Source organism: Telmatherina bonti (genome assembly GCF_933228915.1).
Source record: "Telmatherina bonti genome assembly, chromosome: 21".
Lineage (NCBI taxonomy): Eukaryota > Metazoa > Chordata > Actinopteri > Atheriniformes > Telmatherinidae > Telmatherina > Telmatherina bonti.
Genome location: NC_136630.1, coordinates 4,634,020 through 4,652,840, shown reverse-complemented (window position 1 = coordinate 4,652,840; position 18,821 = coordinate 4,634,020). Strand labels below are relative to the sequence as shown.

Below are 18,821 nucleotides of genomic sequence, written 5' to 3'. Positions count from 1 at the left end.
ACACCTGCTCGGCGCCTCTCACCATGAGCAACTCCAGAGTGGAAGAAAGTCCAGCCCCTTTCGAGGGTTCTGGTTCCAGAGCCCAAGCCATGCGTCGAGGTGAGTCCAACTATATCTAGTCGGAACCGCTCAACCTCGCGCACAAGCTCAGGCTCCTTCCCCACCAGAGAGGTGACGTTCCACGTCCCTAGAGCCAGCTTCTGCAGCCGGGGATCGGACCACCAGGGTCCCCGCCTCTTGCTGCCGCCCAGCTCACATTGCACCCGACCCCTACGGCTCCTCCCGCAGATGGTGAGCCCACGGGAGGTGGGGCCCATGTAACCCTTTCGGGCTGAGCCCGACCGGGCCCCATGGGCGAAGGCCCGGCCACCAGACGCTCGCTCTCGTACCCCGCCTCCAGGCCTGGCTCCAGAGGGGGGTCCCGGTAACCCGCGTCCGGGCAAGGGAACATTCATGCCCAGGTTGGTCGTCATCATAGAGGTTGATGAGCCGTGCTTGGTCTGGTCCCTCCCCTAGACACCTGTTTGTCAGGGGTGACCCTACCAGGGGCATAAAGCCCCCGACAACATAGCTGCTAGGATCTTCGGGACGCACAAACCCCTCCACCACGATAAGGTGACGGCTCAGGGAGGGTCTCTCTAAAGTACTGAGTTAAATATTCGCTTAGAAATAGTTTTTCTATAAAACGAATCTTTCACCATTCTGGCTTTTGGCATGGCTGAATCTCACTGATTTGCTTTTATTTCTCAGCTCCGGTAAACAAGCACTGAAAAGCTGCTTGGTTCTGTGCAGGTGGACCAGGCTGCAGCCGGGCTGCTGGCTATTGGACTGGATAAAGGAGACCGACTTGGCATGTGGGGGCCGAACACATACGAATGGATCCTGTTCCAGTTTGCAACAGCTAAAGCTGGCATCATACTGGTGAGTCAACACTCAGAGGTTGTTGAACTTTACATGCATTGTGTAAACATATAAAATGACATCATCCAACTTTATGACAGCAGTTAAGTTAGATCTGCTTCCCCAGTTTGTTCTAAATGATCTGAAACACCACATGCATTCTGCACTTTTATTAATCCTTAAAACATGAGTCTTGCTGCACACGCTGCTGTTGCACCAAACACGTTACAGCTGCAGTAACTGGTACTGAGTTGGTGAAGCAGCTTCGCCGTCGTGGCAAAGCTGCAGACAAGCAGAAGCAACAAGAAGTAGATTTTTCTAATGAATGAAGCGTCTTTTTCTGAAATTAACTCATTAGATTCTCATCATATGAGCTTAGTTCATTCCTGTTGGACTTAAGGTCAATCAGAAAGACATGATTTTATCTGAGTGTGTGCATCTGTTAAATATTCTGCATTTCTAGTTAACAAATTCTATGAAAAAAAGAACAGATTTATCCCAGTACTAATAAATTTCTATATTCAAGTTTAGTTTTTATGTCTTTTATTTCATAATTTCTCTATTTTTTTGTTTTAATTGAACCAAAATTTAAAAAAACAAAACAAGACAGCATTTTCTTCATGAACCTTTTCTAAAAGCGTCCTAACACCATCGAGGATGACAATGAGGAGAAAACTTCTAAAAACACTTTTCCTTCGCTCCATGTCCTGCCGAGACCACCATAAGGATTAACGCTGAGGAGCCGTGCATTACACGGCTTTAACGCACGGTGTGGAGTCTGGAACACCACGACACGCAGAGGAGTGGAGTTCCTCCGCAAACAGCGAGCCCACGGCTGGATCCAGAGGCCGATGCAGAGCAGCTAGGAGCGAACAGCCGCCATGAGCTTTCAGCTTCATGGAACATGACTTTATTCAGAAAATAAAGACTTTCATTGCTGGAACAACGTGTTGGTGGGGATTCTATACGACGTGTTCATAGTAAAAATGACTGAAAATCATCAACTTCCCTCTTAAACCTGTATTTTTGTACCACAAGTAAAATCTAAAAGGCATTTAGAGGCATCTCTTCTTTTAGTGAACCATGTGTGGTTTTCCCACCAGGTGTCTGTCAACCCCGCGTACCAGCTGCAGGAGGTGGAGTTTGCATTGCGCAAGGTGAGCCATGTTGGGAGAGATTTTTTTTTTTTTATTATTAACATTTTTATTGTTGTTTTTGCATGGATAACACACCATGGGAGTAATACAACATCTCTAAGCAGCAAAAACATCTGCACACAAATATTCATATCATGTTTGGTTACGTATACATCACCAGTCAGACTTGGACGTTAGTTTCTCTGCTTCCCTTTCTCTTTCTTTTACCCCCTACTCCCTTTTTCCTCCCTTTTCTTCTTCTCTCTCTCTCGCGCTTTTTTTTTTATAAAGAAAAAAAATAAAAATAAGTGAAAATATACAGCAGGGATAAGTGAACATACAGAACAATGGAAATAAAACTTACAAATATGAACAATATGGACAAGTGGATAGTGGTGTTGGAGTATCTTTATGATATTACACTTCGTCTAAACAAAATCACTTCTTATGTCTCTGATATTTTGGGTCCATCTGAGCCAGACCTGGTCAAATTTGTCCCCCTGGAGTCGATATGGAGATATGGACTATGGAGACACTGTCAGTTTCTCCATGACATATATCTGGTAAATAGTATTGGAAAGTTCTTGTATTCCGGCTGCATCTGCTTGGAGCCATTTTCCAGTCAGGCTTTCTTAGCTGCCATGAAGATGATCATTAATAGGTGATTATCTGGTCGAGAACTTGTATAGGGAATGTCCAAACCCAGGTATAAATGCAAAAAGTCAAAGGGGATCTGTGTATGAAAAATCTTCTCAAGACATTTGTGTGCAGCTTGCCAGAATGTGGCTGGGATAGATCTTTATGCTGTGATCAGCTGATTGTGTCACCGCCGCTCACATCCTCGCAGGTCGGCTGTAAAGCGGTCGTTTGCCCTGCGGAGTTTAGGACTCAGAAGTACTGCGACATGCTGAGGAAGATCTGTCCAGAAATAGACTCATCCACCCCAGGTGACATCAAGAGCGCCAGGTACAGATGCAACATTCAATATTCAAGATCTTTATTGTCATTGTGCAATTATGCAACAATATTTAGAGGAGTCTGCTGGCTTAAAGTCATTAATAAGAAAATAGAAATATAACAGACACACATAGATGAGTAAAATTAAAAACATGATTTCTATAAAAAGGCTGGTTTTAAGTTTTTATTTCCGGTTCCATAGTCCATCCCTGCCCCTCCCACGTGGTAAAAAGTATTCCTAAAAGATATAAACATGCAAAACTGATAATTCAGTTATTTATTGGTGAAGAGTTGATGATATTTTTACAGTCCTGTGGGCTGTTAAGGCCATCATCCCTCATTATCAGCTGATAAGATTATCGATGTGGTAGCAGTGGAAGTTACGCTGCAAACGGCCCAAAGGTGAGACAGAAAGAAGCCTTTTTCAGACTGATATGTTATCAAAGGCGCAAGAAGCAGCATGTCTTCAGTTTTCTACATTTTACTTGAGTTTCAACATTTGACGTTCTGTGGATGGAAGGCAGATAAAAAGAACGAACAGTGTGATGTTTGTGGGAAAAGAGCAGCTAGAAGGAGCAGAAGGGAGTGTCTTCAGCAGCGTACTTCTTCCTTCCAGCCTGGACTTCATGGTGTTTATAGAAGTTCTTCTGATTCTAGATGAATGTGGGAGAAATCTCTCAATTTATAGTTAAATAAAAGAAATCTACCAACTTTATAAAACTCTTAACTTAGACTCTGCAGAAAACATCTGGAAGTACTGAGGAGCACCTCCTCTGGCTGTGGAGGCCTCGTGCACGGCTGACCTTTGCCCTCTTCCATAAGGCTTTGATTTGTTCCGCGTATACACACTTCAGAAACACACGAGCAAGTTAAACTTTGTTTTCTAAACTTGGATTAGACAGCTGGAAAATTAAGTTTAAACGAGAGGATAGTTATAATTTATGACTTTACTCAGCTGACCTCCTGAAGCCGATCAGAGAGCCGTTGACCCACATGTACATGTTTGTTGGCTTCCTCGTCAGACTCCCAGAACTCCGCTCTGTGATCGTGCTGGATAGTCGACAACCAGGAATGTTTCACGTGGACGACGTCATGCAGGCCGGCAGCAGCCAGCATGTTCAGCAGCTGCAGGATCTGCAGAGGAAGATCTGCTTTGACGACCCCATAAACATCCAGTTCACCTCGGTAACCGAGCGGAATTTCTCCTGACGGGGGGGGCAGCAGGTTTATTCCTCTGTGCTCCAGAAAACCATTTCAATTGTCAACTTTTTATTCTTTAACATGAAAGAAAATCCCTGAACAGAATTGTTGTTAGATTATAAACGCAGTCATCTGAGCTATCCGTTCTCAGGGTACGACTGGAACTCCAAAAGGCGCCACCCTGTCGCATCACAACATCATCAACAACGCCTACTTCATTGGAAATCGAGTGGGATACAACTGGAGGGTGAGTTTGAACCATCACAGGTTCCTGCAGCTTTTACCCCCAAAATGCTTTAAGGGTTTCTAATATTTAATATAAACTAAAAAATTAAAACCAAAAGCAAGATTTATGAGCGACATCGTCTCCTATGCTACAGCAGCCTGCATCCTTCTGGCTGTTACGGAGCAGGAGGTGCGTAACACCATATGCAGCTGGTAAATTTACTGCATCGACTTCCACAGTCGCTACTGAGGCGACTGGGTCCGGTCTGTTTGTTGGACGCGCTGTTGGTGGTTCCCAAATGACACACATAGGTCGCAGATATTGTAGATTTGTTTATTGGAAGCTGTTAGATAAACTGCCTGATGATGGGGTACGATGTAACTTCACCAGTTTGATTTGTCAGGGTGCAACGTCAAACATGCATCAATGACAGCGCCCTTTTAACTCCTCAGCCCGACACCGATCCACATCCATGGGACCCCAATGACAACAATGTAACACCAACCATCCACCCAGTGAAAATAAACTACATTTATGGCTCCTAAATTTACAAATATGATTAAAGCTTAAAGTGATGAAAGTTTCTGAGTCTGAGAACCATTCAGACAAACTTTCATGTAAATCTTTAAGTAGTTTTTCAGGAAAACGTCTGGAAGGCAAAGAGAGATGAGAACAAATTATTTCTATGTGATACAGTGACGACGTTTTTAATGCAGGACTAAAAACACGTCGCTCAGCGTTAAGTCGCTTTACTAACAAAACAAAATGACATTTCTCTAAAAAATGCAGTTTTTTTGTAGAAATACTGGACCTAAAGCCAGAGAAAATATTGCTGTATTGTGGTTGTAAGTAAGGAGGTTGCTTATTTTTTATATTTAATCTGTCTTTATTCATTTCAAAGATTCCTCAATATGAATTTTCCACAAAAGGTGGAAAAAAATCCAAACATTTATCAGATGCATCATCTTGCAGCTGAAGACTTTCAGTAAACATTTCTGGACTATAAAAGGTTTTTTCTTTAATCTTATTTTAAGTTTATTCTATTTACTATATATTTATTCTAAAGTCTGCTGTTTATGTCCTTTTTATTTCCTCTTAACATTTATTTTCCCGGCGTCTTGGTGTCGCAGGTCGGCATGGTTACGATGTGGGATGTGTGGTTTGTGGGGGGGTGATCGGTAAAGTTGTTTCTCCTGTTTTGTTCAGTTTTTGATGTTTAAAAAGTTGTTTCTCAATAAAGATTGCCTGATTGATAAAAGGCTGGGAAACTGTCAGATCATTGATACGGAGGATGAGGTGGTTTTTGGCGGATTCAGTTTACCGCATCAGAAGCCCGAGTTCAGCTGAAAACACGGAGATCTTTTTTTCTTTTTTTTATTTGGCATAAATGGTTTACACCTTAATTAGTAAAAAATAAAACTAAATAAGGTGTTAATTCCACAGATTAATCTCTAGAAGTGTAAACTTTGACAGCCGTAATAAAAACTTGGAAAAGATGCTTAAAAGTCATAAAATGAGGATTTTTTTTCTTTGACATTAAGCAGAAAATCTGTAGTTGCTCCATTTGCAGCGCGGAGCTGTTCAACGCTTTGGAAACTAACTGCGGTTCTGTTACAGGCAAATAAGATCTGGAGCTATTTTATCCCCTTTCTGGGTTTTTGTTCCTGATTTTTCCCTCCAGCGTAACACTCGCGTCTGCGTGCCGGTTCCTATGTACCACTGCTTCGGCTCTGTGGGGGGAGGAATCGTTATGGCCGTGCACGGCGTCTCGCTGGTCTTTCCCTCTGCTGGCTACAACGGGAAGGCCAACCTCGCAGCCATGGACACTGAGAGGTAACATCGGAAAACTTCACTTTATTCAAAAGGGGAAAAAAAGTGTCAAAAACCAGCAGATCCAAGTCGTTGGAGCTCTAAGACCCTAACAATGATGTGAACGGATCAGACTGTAATGACCTCTAATTGGGGCAGGATTATACCTCTGGGGCACCAGATTATAATGTGCTTGATCTGAGCAGATTAGAATCATTTGCTGTGAAGAAAAGGTTGAGTCCTTAGCAGGAAATTTGAAGCTTTGCAAACTCCACATCTCATATTTCCTCTATTATTCAGCCTCAGTTGGTCAGATTCCTGAAGAACATGCAAGCAGTATTAAGTTTATTTCAGTCCTTCATATTCAGACACATTTCTGCTGTTTCAAGTTCATTTTGAACCATTAACTTAGAAAAGTGAATTATTCAGATATAACTTTCATTCAAATCACTGAGCTGAAATAGTTCATAAATGACTTTTATATGAGGCAAACTCATTTAATTTATATATAAATTCATTTGCTTTTTTTTTTTTTTTTTTTTTTTTTTTTACAAAGGATTACTATTTTAATCCTTAAACAAATAAATATATTTACACTTGGTGAATATTTAAGTAAAATGAGTTGTTTTCTTGTTTTGAATGATTGCATGCTGTGGCATGGGTTCTACTGAGACAGCAGAACGTGTTCGGTTTGTGAGTTTTAGTTTTTCACCAACTGTGGAGCCACACGGTTTTTTTACCATGTCAATGTTTGATTTAATATCCAGCAGCATTTTGATAATACTTCTGTAAAGAACGAAAGGAAAGAATAAAACTTTTATTTTTTATTCAAACCAAGACGACTGGGACTGGAGGATTATAAACAGCAGGAGGCGCGTGTCGGCCACGGCTTCAGTTGGTAGAAACTGCGGCTGCAACAGCTTGTATACCTACTGATTTCATTGATTTATTTTCCTCCAGGTGCACCTTTATTTATGGTACTCCCACCATGTACGTTGACATGATCAGCCAGCCGGACCTGGCTAAATATGACCTGTCATCGGTGGAGGCAGGTAGGATCAAGAAGAAAGTCGAATAAAAAATGATTATGTAAATGAAAAGAAATAATTTTTGTATGTTGGAAAGATTTAGTTTTCCTGTATCGACCCATAGCCATAGATCTGCTTAAACAATATATATATATATAAATATATGTGTGTGTGTGCGTGTGTGTATACATACCCATAGATCTGCTTAAGCAATCTCTCTCTCTCTCTCTCTCTCTCTCTCTCTCTCTCTCTCTCTCTCTCTCTCTCTCTCTCTCTCTCTCTCTCTCTCTCTCTCTCTATATATATATATATGTATATATATATATATGTATATATATATATATGTATATATATATATATGTATATATATATATATGTATATATATATATATATGTATATATATATATATGTATATATATATATATATATGTATATATATATATATGTATATATGTATATATATATATATATATATGTATATATATATATATATGTATATATGTATGTATATATATATATATATATATGTATATATATATATATATATATATATATATATATATATATATGTATATATATATGTATATATATATATATATATACATATATATATATGTATATGTATATATATATATATATATGTATATGTATATATATATATATATATATATATATATATATATATATATATATATGTATATATATATATATATATATATATATATGTATGTATATATATATGTATATATATATATATATATACATATATATATATGTATATATATATATATGTATGTATATATATATGTATATATATATATATGTATATATATATATATGTATATATATATATATGTATATGTATATATATATACATATATGTATATGTATATATATATATATATGTATATATATATATATGTATATATATATATATATATATATATATGTATATATATATATATATATATATATATGTATATATATATATATATATGTATGTGTTGGGGTTGTTTTTTTTTTTTTAAGGTTGGGGGGGTGTCTTATATATGATTTGCTACATAGAGGAGATAAACCTGCTCTGCTCTTCATTGCTTGTCTTTATTTTGGACCTGCAGGCATAATGGCCGGTTCACCGTGCCCCCCTGAACTCGTCAGGAAGGTTGTGTCTATAATGGGAATTGAGGGAATAACGGTGAGTAGATACCTGTGATATTACCTGTGATAGTTTCATCATTAAAACTAAAATTTCTTAGATTACAGAAGATGTGAAGAACATCTGAACTTAAGCTCAGTTTGGCAGTTTGGCTCTCACACACAAGAGGGAGACAAATCACTGTTAAAACCTGTTTCGCTTCGTTCTGCGAGACGTTTGGAGACATTTTCATGCAAAGATATAACAGTTTACATCTCATAAAGACGACAAACATGAAGCTTATTTTTGTAAAATGTTTATGGGATGCAAACATTTTCACTTCCAAAAGTGTAGGAGATGTAAAGCTGCTGAATATACGATGATGTGAGTGAAACCTCCAAGTTATTTTCCCTTTTAGAATAACATGTTAACACAAACCTTCATCCCGTTCCTGCACATGAAGGGAAAATGATGAAAGGAAGACAAACTAGGTGAAGCAGCTGGTTTCTGTCTTTCTGCTCCTCTACAGTCATCTTGCATGTCTGTGTAAGCGACGATGTATAAGATGTCATCTGATCTGCTGCGACTTCATGTTGCCGTCTTTATCTTCAACCTAAATGAGTGAAACTGAAAATGGTCCTGCATGTTTGTGTTGATGCTGCTGGCAGTATGAAAAGATGGACAGTCTTAAAGTGGAGCCAGTAAGCGTCGCTTTCCACGTAGCCGGTCTCCTGGACTGGATCCTCCACTGCGTCTCCTGGAGAGGAGGAGAGAAGACGAGGGGAGAAATGTCAGCAGGAGACTCCATGACCTGGACTTGGTCCACACTGGACCCCAGGGCCAAAGTGGAAAAGCTCAGAGGCGAGTTGTGCAGTCAGGAAGGAAGATGTGGAAAACAGACCAGTCCAAAACCACCTTAACCCTCATCCAGTGTCCAGTTGGAGCCCAAAGCGCCGGGTCACTGTGCAGGGAGGGACTTTGGACAGGACTGGCCCTCAGGCTTTTCCAGAGGTAGTGATTAGTGAGGCGGGGACTCTTTGTGGTGGTCCGGTGTCTCCACAGAGACCATCTGCAGCGAAGCTTTAACATCAGCTTCATGTTGAGAGGAAATTTAGATTCTACTGACTCAGAACTGACAGAATCATCTCCTTTCGTGGCTCCAAGGAAGCTTTAGAGATGAACAAAAAGCAGATTCAACTCCTGCACAAGGCAACGGGCTGAATCTGGGTCTGTTTTAATGTTTCTGTCTGGATAAATACTGAATATAGACCAGGAGCCCATTGTCCGGAAGCAGATGCCTTGCTTCTGTGGGAAGGGGATGTATTTGTTAGATGGATCCTAATAACTGATCCAATTGGGATGTTTTTTGGTTTTTTTTAAGCTTTTCTGCCCTCGGCTAAATTCTCCAGTTTGTTCATCGATCAGTTTGGTTTTATTTTGGGGAATTTCGCCTTGCTTTGGGAGCCTGTGGGGCAGTTTTAGGTGTGTTAAAAGCCTAATTATAGTTTAATAATGCTTAATATAGGATTATTAGTTACATTAAATTGTGGAAAACAGGAATTTATTTGATGTTTGCTCAGCTGTGATGCAGATGTTGATGAATGATAATATTGTGCCTCCAGTGTGACTCCTGCAGCCGTTACGGCAGAAAGTCAGTTTATAGTCATAAAAACCGGATTGGTATTCACGTCCTATAAAATGCTGTGCAGTTGTCTAATCATGTCAGTTTTATATTTACTGTAAAGGCGGTTTTTGAGCGGTGTGTTTGTGTTGTTGTTTACATGGTGCTGCGCTCGATCGGCTGCGAGCTCACTGCCGTTCCCTTCTTGGCTTTCTTCTCCTTGTTCCTGCAGCCACCGAAGGCGCTGCTGTCTCTGACTTGCTTTCCTTTCTGCAAAGCTGGAGACGCACACACGGCATCGGGGGGGTTTCGGGTGGAGTCCATCCACCTGTGAGCAGAAACGATAAGATCAGGCAATGCTTTAACATGTGGAGCGTTGCCGATTACAAACATGACCTTTTAAAATATTAAACTGTTCATTTAGGCAAGTTTCTTTTACCCTGCTGTCACTTTGACGTGCAGGATTCTTCCTCACTCGGTAATCTGCACTATTTATTAAACTGGGAGCCACTAGGAAAAGGCAACAGGAGACTAAAAGACACAACAAGCCAAATAAAATACTCGCTGTATAATTTTCCATCCATTTTTCCTGAAACGTCCTGTTTTGTCCAGGTAAAGCTCCTGTCCAGCCCACATCTTTCTTCATTTTTACATCTGTTTTTGTTGCTTTGTGCTTCAACGTCGAGCTTTCTGTCTTTATTTAATCCAACATTAATTCCTTTTCGGAGCTTATTATAAATAACCAAGCGAGTATCTGATGCAATGGCGGCCAAATTATGCAACCATGCAGATGAACAGAGTTGCATAAATGGTCACAGTTTCATTCTTGACACTATTAGAAAGATCCTGCCATCTTGTATTAAAATGAGTTGTTTGAAATATTTTTAATTATAATTATTAGGGACGCACCAATCCCCTTCTTTGGGAGTTCCGATCTGATACGGATATCTGAAATTTGAATGTCTGCAGATACCGATATTTGCCGATACCAGACCTGTTTATGTGAACATTATTGGTTTTTATTGCTGTTACAACTTAATGTAATCTCACACAGTTATAATAGGTTGAATGTATTTTATGTAATTTTACATTTGGGTGTATACATACATACGTATTTGTATTGTGTAAAAGCCCAAGTAGGGACGGGCATTAAAAATGAGCCTTGATTAAAATGCTGCAGTATGTGCCATCATTCATGGAGCATCAATGTCCCTATCAAGTAAAAATAAAATAAAATAGATGAATAATAAGTGACCTAATCTTTCTGAAGGTACCTCACCAATGCAATTATAATATTACAGATCTAACAATTTCCCCAAGTTTTATTCTGATTTGGCACATTTTACCTAAATACAACTATAATGCCGCTGGGGTCTATTCTCCGAAGGCTTGGTGTGTCTTTTCATCTTTATGCTGATGATAGCCAAATTTACATTCCCCTCAAACGTCGAGAAAGCTTCAGTGCCACTGAACTTTTAAAGTGCATTGATGAAAATAAAATTTGGATGTCAATAAATTTTTTGCATTTTAATGATAAAAAAACAGAGGTTCTTCTTCTTGGACCTAGCAGTGTTGGTGATGCTGTCTCAGTTAACCTTGGATCCTTGTCACAGTTTGTTAAGCCTACTGTCTGCAACCTTGGTGTGAAAATGGATCAGGAACTTAAATTGGACAAACAAATTAGTGCTGTGGTGAAAGCAAGTTTTTTCCACCTGAGACAGCTTGCAAAAATAAGGTCCTCACTCTCACGACATGATTTTGAAATTTTGATCCATGCTTTTGTAACCACACGGCTTGACTATTGTAACGCCCTGTACTGTGGGATCAGTCAGTCCTCTCTCGCACGGCAGCAGCTGGTGCAGAACGCTGCAGCGCGTCTTTTAACTGGATCTCGAAAGTCTGACCATTTGTCTTCCCTTCACTGGCTCCCTGTCCGTTACAGAATTGATTTTAAGATTCTTTTATTTGTTTTTAAATGCCTGAACGGTCTGACCCCTCGCTACCTGTCAGACCTGCTGGTGAGGTATTCCCCTACACGCTCTCTGAGGTCCACAGATCAACTTCTGCTTGTGGTTCCTAAGACGAAGCGTAAACTGAGAGGTGACCGAGCTTTTTCTGTTATTGGTCCCAAGTTGTGGAATAAGCTGCCCCTGTACATTAGACAGGCTGAATCGCTTCTTGTTTTTAAGTCTTGTCTGAAGACTCATTTTTTCTCTTTGGCGTTTGACTAATTTAAAGGGTTGTTTTACTATTAACAATGTGCTGATGCCCCATTATGATGTAAATATGTATGTTTTATTGTTTCTTCTGTACAGCACTTTGGTCAACTTTGTTGTTTTTAACTGTGCTTTATAAATAAACTGGATTGGATTGGATAAATGTGTGGTTTTGGAAACAAAGATCTGCTTTTAGTGGAACAAAAAAGTCACATTTTAACATTTAAGGCATTTATTTATTTTAAAACACGTCCAAAGCATATTATCACACACATCTACGCTGGCTGGACTAGTGTGGTATCAGTACACTTTTATTAATATCAAGTACGATTACACACACTTGGTATTAATCCGATATTATCCGCATCCCTATTAATTAGAATTTTCCATTTATTTTCCGCATTTTCATGTAATCATCATCTGCTACCTAAGCTGAAATAAAAACTTGGTGAGCGGTCCTGGCGCGTGGCTAAAGTGTTGCAGGTTGAAATCTGTTTCAACCAAGTGATAAACTTTAACACTCAACCACAGTGTTTTCCTACCAACCAAATCCTAAACCTCACCAAGTTCATCAGACAGGTAAACCTAAACAAATCCTGATGGTAGACAAACCTAAACAAATAAATAAACTAGTTCATTAAAGTTCTGCAAATGTAAAAACCTTTTTATCAGGTATTTCAACATGCCTTAACCTAGAAACTAACAGAAAAGCTTAAACATAGCCAAATACATCACATGGAGCTTAAAACGCCTAAACTTAACAAAGTAGCTCAAGTTGTACGAATGTAATCAAGACGTTTTAGTGACTAAACACAATCAGATTCATCTAACGCCTCTAAACAGAGGAAGCCCGACAATAATGTCCTGATTTGCAGGCATATTTCACACCGTTGTAAACCAGCAGTAACATTTGTTTGCCTCTGGAGACGTTTTTAAGAGGACCCAGCGTATCGGTAGCTTCTTATTTATCATTCAGTTATCAGATCATGATTATTTCTGCCGGCTTTAAGTCTTTTTTTCAGACATTAAATATTTCAGTTATGTTTTTTCTGCAGCATAAATGCTGTTATTTATTCCATTACGGCTGAAAGATTCCTGAGAAAACTAAAATCTCTCAACATCGGAACATTTTTAAAGGAGCAGCAGAAATAAAGCTGATAATGTCAACTGAAGATGGCATTCTGAGTCAACTACACTACTGATATCTGGTGATTCATTCAGTTCACTGAGAAACCATTCTGGTTTTTCAGGTGAGTCTTTACCTGCGTAGTGGAGCAAGTTGGCACGAGCAGTTCCAGGGATTGTTGGACAGGCTGATGTTGGCGATGCTGCCGAACGCCAAGCCTTTGGGAAGTGACTTTAGCTTGTTGTTGTCCAGGTGAAGCGACTTGATGGCCATCACGCCGTTAAAAGCTCCATCTGAGAACTGGGAAGAGGAATAAATGAGTTGTTTTTGCACAGATTCACTTCTCTGTTGCTTCATGTTGTTCATGTGAGGAGGGGAAAGCTTGTCAGATCCGCAGCGGGGGAATCTGCTCGGTGTTTTCCAGGCAAGAAAGCCTCCTCTCATCCTTCCTTCTGAACCCATGCTTCTGCAAACACTGACATTCAGCGGCCTCCTCCTTTCCCTTCGGGTTCATGTGGATCTGCGAGGTGCTAAAAGCTTCAGAGAGGTGCGAGATGAGACAGGAGTTCAGAGAAGCTTGTTTTATGTTAAGCTGTTTGGAAATTTCCACTCCGCAGCAACGAGCAGCTGAAGGTTCTGGAGGTTTAAAGCAGTGGATGATGGATGACTTCCAGCATGGTCGTCGTCCCCCTCTTCAGGTTGCTCCTCTGCCAGAAAGGCTTGCAAAGGACCCGATTGTGCATTCAACGAGGGCGATGGCCGACTAAAAATATTCCTGTTGATGCAGCGTGGAACACCCTGCCTCTGTTTACCTGTCTTCTAACCCCTCCTGACCTGTTTACAGGACTTTGCAGCCAAGGTAGAAAACACACCTCACTGAAAATAAGGCTTGTGTAATAATTCTACGCAGACATGCTTGGCCCGGGTCCAGCAAACAAAAACAACCTAAAAATACCCGCATTTGGCTGGAAGGGGTCTGAATGTGGGCTCCTGCTGCTTCCACCTGGCTCTCACACAGCCCCAGCGTGAGAAGCTTGTTGTTTTACAGCCCCCCTCCCACCCCTGAAATGCCTCAATACATTGGCACAGGTACACTCAAATATTGGATTAACCTCAAGTATGAGGCAAATGTACACTGAGGAATCTGAGAAAGAGCTGGTGCTGTACAGAGCCGGAGTCGATGTGGACGAGCAGACGGATGTTCGCAGACTGCTGAGCAAACATCTGTCTCACGTCTTCAGCTTGCTGGAAACTCTACCTACAGATAATACGCTCCATGTAAAGCATTTTTATTCCTCCTTTAATCATAAACTCTGCGGTTGTGCTCATAGTTCCTGTTCACGCATACGAAGACTGGCCTTTCTGCCTTATTTTTTATTTATCTTTTTTAAGGCAGAATGCTCATTTTGATCAGTTTTTAGAACAATGAAAAGATTCATGGAGCTCTGCAGAGATTTTAGAAAGAAACTTGATTTATTTCTAAACAAAAAGATCGTGTACAAGCGGAAGTTCTCGGAGGTGTGTTGCATTGTCAGGAAAAACGCACCAGAGGACAGACGGTGATAAACTGGAAGCTGCTAGAGCACCAGCATACCTGCCAGGTACGCCTGAGACCTGCTGCTGAAAATAAACACCTTCAAGTATGTTTGAAGTTTGTTGTTGATAATATTGACAAAGAAAACATCTGTGAAGGTTTTATGGCAGATAAAATGTGGAGTTGCTGCTCTGGTTTTGTATTAAACAGGTTTAATGATGCTGAGCACAGTGGTGGTGGCATCATGCTGTGGGCTGCTGGGCTGCTATGGAAAAGGGTGTATTCAAGTAGCACTTTGTCATTTTATTACCTTAAAATTAAATGTTTCTGACTTGTTTTGATGGCAAAGAGACATTTATCATACTGTTGCTGCCCTTTGCAACTGTCTGGAAACACACTGAGTTTCACGTCATACACCGTGTCGCATGCTAGCAACTGGATATCAACACAGTGACTGTTTTTAAAACGACATTTTCAAAGTCTACGAAAAATAAGACAAACCAGAAACATGTTGATGGACTTAAGCAGCCAGATTAATTTTAGTTGATGTATTTACTGTTTTAAGGCCTGTTTTATTTTATTTTATTCATTCTTTTTTTGCTTGCTGTTAATTTTATTCTGTTAGAAATACAAGAAAACAAACAAGACATTGACACTTGTTCAGTTTGTTTTTAAATGGATGTCAAACAATTATTCCTCCGTTAAAAAGAAAGATGTTTGAACATGCATTTATAGTACATTTCTGCTATAACTTCTGACTAGAACTGAGCATGATGATTAAACTGAGCCCCAGTTTGGATGCCTGAAGGCACCGCAGCGTTTTTGCCAGACGAGTGTGTCTGTATTTCTGCTGCATCTGCTGTTGCTTGTGACTAATTTCCTTCTGCTGGACTCGGTGGAAGACCTGCTGGTCTGAATGCATCCTATGTTTGATGCAATCGCTTTCATTTAGCTCGGTTTGGAGCCCGACATGGTTTAAAGAACCTGCTGACTCAAAAGTTAAACTCAAAAAAGAAAAGACTTGATCTGAACAAACTAAATGTGCAGTAGAAGTTAGAGACGTGGATTTGCGAGCCAGAAGAGATGTATCGACTTCGTTTAACAATTGCACCTATTTTTTTTGCGACTAATTTTCAAACACCTCTCCACCCTGCTTCTTTCTGCACGTTTAAAGGTTTGTTGGTGTAGAAGCAGTTTCAGACGATATTCAGTCCGTTTGACTTGTTTTGTAAAGTTATCCAGATGAACTGTGTTAGATGTCTTGTTTAAAATGTCTTGTTGGCAAACTGGAAATATTAAGACGTAGAAAGACTGGAATGAGGTAACACTGTCGTTATGCAACAGTTATTTAGATCTTCTGTAAATCTGAAAAACCATCATTTTAGTTCACCTGAAAGGACTTTCTGTAAACGTCTTATCTTCCTGAACCTTTTCTAAACTCTAAATGCCAGCGCTGTGATGGGAAACACTTAGAGGCACAAACGTACCTTCTCCAGACCCATGTTGTCCAGGTGTAGTCTCTCCATGTAGCGGCCGAAGCTCTGGAAGGCGTTGTCCGGGATGGTCCTCATGGGGTTCTTTCCCAGCGTGAGCTCCTCCACCACCCGCAGCTTGCTCATCGCCGCGCTCGGGTAGGTGGACAGCTTGTTATTTTCTAAGTGAAAAACGGCGAGGTTCTCCACATCGTCCAGGGAGCCCGGGTGCAGGGTCATCAGCTCGTTTCCGCTCATGTGCAGCCAGCGCAGGTCCTTAGCTCCTGCGAAGGTTCCTGGCCGCAGCTCCTGCAGCTTGTTGTCATTGAGCTGCAGAACGAAGAGGTTGATCAGAGGAGAGAAGATTCCTTTCGTCAGCTCGGTGATCTGGTTCCCGTCTAGGTGGAGGTAGGTGAGCTCTGTGAGGTCCTCGAAGGCGCCGGGTTTTATGTTGCTGATCTGGTTGTTGGACAGGTAGAGGTAGGCGAGCTTCTTCAGACCTTTGAAGGCTTGAGATCCGATCTCTCTGAGGTGACAGTGCTGCATGTGGAGAGAGATGAGCCCCTTGCTTTCGCTGAAAGCCCCCGAAGGAATGCTGCCCAGGTTGTTCCTCTGCAGGTTCAGCAGGAGGGTGGCCTCTGAAACTCTCGGGATCCTCTTCAGCTCCACGTTGTCACAGATGACATGCTGCAGGTCGCCGTGGCAGTGGCACGGGCTGGGGCACTGGCTCGGGGCTCCCTGCACGGCGGGGCCCAGGACCAGGAGGCAGGTCCCCAACAGCAACCAGGTCACGCAACGCATCCTGAGAGAAGCAGAAAAACCCCGAGGAGCAGTGAGGAAAACGGGTCAAAACGAAGCGTGTTTGTGTTTTTGCAGTGAGAGAAACGGGAAGGAGGAGGAGTGAAAAGGTGAGAGGAGGATGGCCGGTGCACAGAACACAGCGCTATTTATAACATGTACTTGAGGAAAAAAATTAAGGAGGGTTTGAGTGAGAGGTTTGCAGGAGGAAGTCAAGTGTCTGTGAGAATTTAACCCTGAAAGGGCAGAAGGATGACCTGCTTTGGTTCCCTCCGCTGCTGGCCTGCAGCCGCATCCTGACAGGCCGCTTGCAGCACCATGCACATGTCCAGACAGATCAGAAGGGCTGTTTGTGTTTCACTGAGCTCCAGGCAAACGTTGGACAACGTGGCACGAGGTCTGCTCGGATCCCAGCACGCTCCCAGACATCCATTGTTTTTCCGTCTGCGGTGGCAGGAAAAGGAGCCACTCCTGCATGTGCAGCTGTTTTATAACCTGTAATAGTCTCCAGATGGCTGGCGAGAAGTGAGATGCCTGTTCAAGACATAACAACTGCAAAAGGATCCTTCCATCATCGCAGGAGCAAAGGTTTCAGGTGCCACATTGCATTCCTGCGTGCATTCCCTCGTCTGAAAAGGGCCTGTGGCGTTATGTAACCATCATTCCCAGTCAAACCTCCATGCAAAAGATGGAGCAGCTTATGTAACTTCAGGTCTGTCGCTGGCTGGATGCGACTGGCTCGGCTCAGAGGATGGTTTGGCTTCAAGCGGGGGCATTTTTAAGATGGATGGACCCACCCTTGGAAAATGGAATCTAGAGTTTACTTAAGAAATCTAACATTTTATTGGGAATGTCGTCTCCACCGCGATTTGCCAGGTAAAACTTTAACCACACCCTCCTCTAAAAAGCCTTACGAGTCGTGTTTGTCCAGCAAGGTTGGAACTTTTCTGCTGCTGACGGGATCTCCTCTGAAAATCTGTCATGAAGCCTCCAGAATAAGTAGAAAATACTCCACTATACTCAGAAACAGTAACGTTCACAGCAGAGAAGTGTTTTATTTACTTATTAAAGTGGAGTAATTAAGTTCATTTCTGCTATTTCAGATTTTATTTCGTAAAATTTCACAAATAGGAAAAGTTGATGACATTATTGAAGGCAGATAAATGAAGATAAACAGCAGGAAAGATTTTCCAAGTCGGAGGATGGATACATATCAACTTATCAGACACTTTAGCTAGTGCTGGTTGGCGGCTGAGATCCAACTCGCTGTTGAGATCCTGCTCTGCTGGATGTAGATCTGGAGACTGTGGAGGCCGTTGGAGGACAGTGAACTCATCGTCATGGTGACGTGAGCTTTGTGACATGGTGCATCATCCTGCTGGAAGTTTCCATCAGAAGATGCTACACTGTGCTCATAAGGGATGGACATGGTCAGCCTGAAGCGTTGATCCTGACGGCAGGATGGATCCATGTTGTCATGATGTTTCCAGCAGATTCTGATCCTACCATGTGAATGTGGAGCTGAACTGGAGACTCATCAGACCAGCAACGTTTCTCCATCTTCTATTGTCCAGTTCTGGTGAGTCTGGGTGAATTGTAGCCTCAGTTTCCTGTTCTTACTGACAGGAGGGAACCCGCTGTGGTCTTCTGCTGCTGGAGACC

General features: G+C 41.4%; 2 protein-coding genes across 2 annotated transcripts in view; one reads left to right on the top strand and one right to left on the bottom strand.

Annotated features, from left to right (window-relative positions):
* acsf2 (acyl-CoA synthetase family member 2) overlaps window positions 1-18,821 on the top strand; it is a 40,198-nt gene that overhangs the window by 9,325 nt on the left and 12,052 nt on the right. The window contains exons 3-10 of the mRNA XM_079260960.1: window positions 793-921; window positions 2,004-2,057; window positions 2,884-3,002; window positions 4,016-4,178; window positions 4,345-4,440; window positions 6,101-6,252; window positions 7,189-7,280; window positions 8,376-8,452. Of these exons, the coding sequence (XP_079117086.1) occupies window positions 793-921; window positions 2,004-2,057; window positions 2,884-3,002; window positions 4,016-4,178; window positions 4,345-4,440; window positions 6,101-6,252; window positions 7,189-7,280; window positions 8,376-8,452 (882 nt within the window). The remainder of the gene's footprint in view (window positions 1-792; window positions 922-2,003; window positions 2,058-2,883; window positions 3,003-4,015; window positions 4,179-4,344; window positions 4,441-6,100; window positions 6,253-7,188; window positions 7,281-8,375; window positions 8,453-18,821) is intronic.
* On the bottom strand, window positions 8,906-17,162 carry chad (chondroadherin; the record flags this gene model as incomplete). Its single annotated transcript, XM_079260961.1, has 4 exons — window positions 8,906-9,149; window positions 10,174-10,341; window positions 13,492-13,655; window positions 16,377-17,162. The coding sequence occupies 4 exons, from the start codon at window positions 17,160-17,162 to the stop codon at window positions 9,080-9,082; spliced, it is 1,188 nt and encodes a 395-aa protein (XP_079117087.1). The 3' UTR covers window positions 8,906-9,079.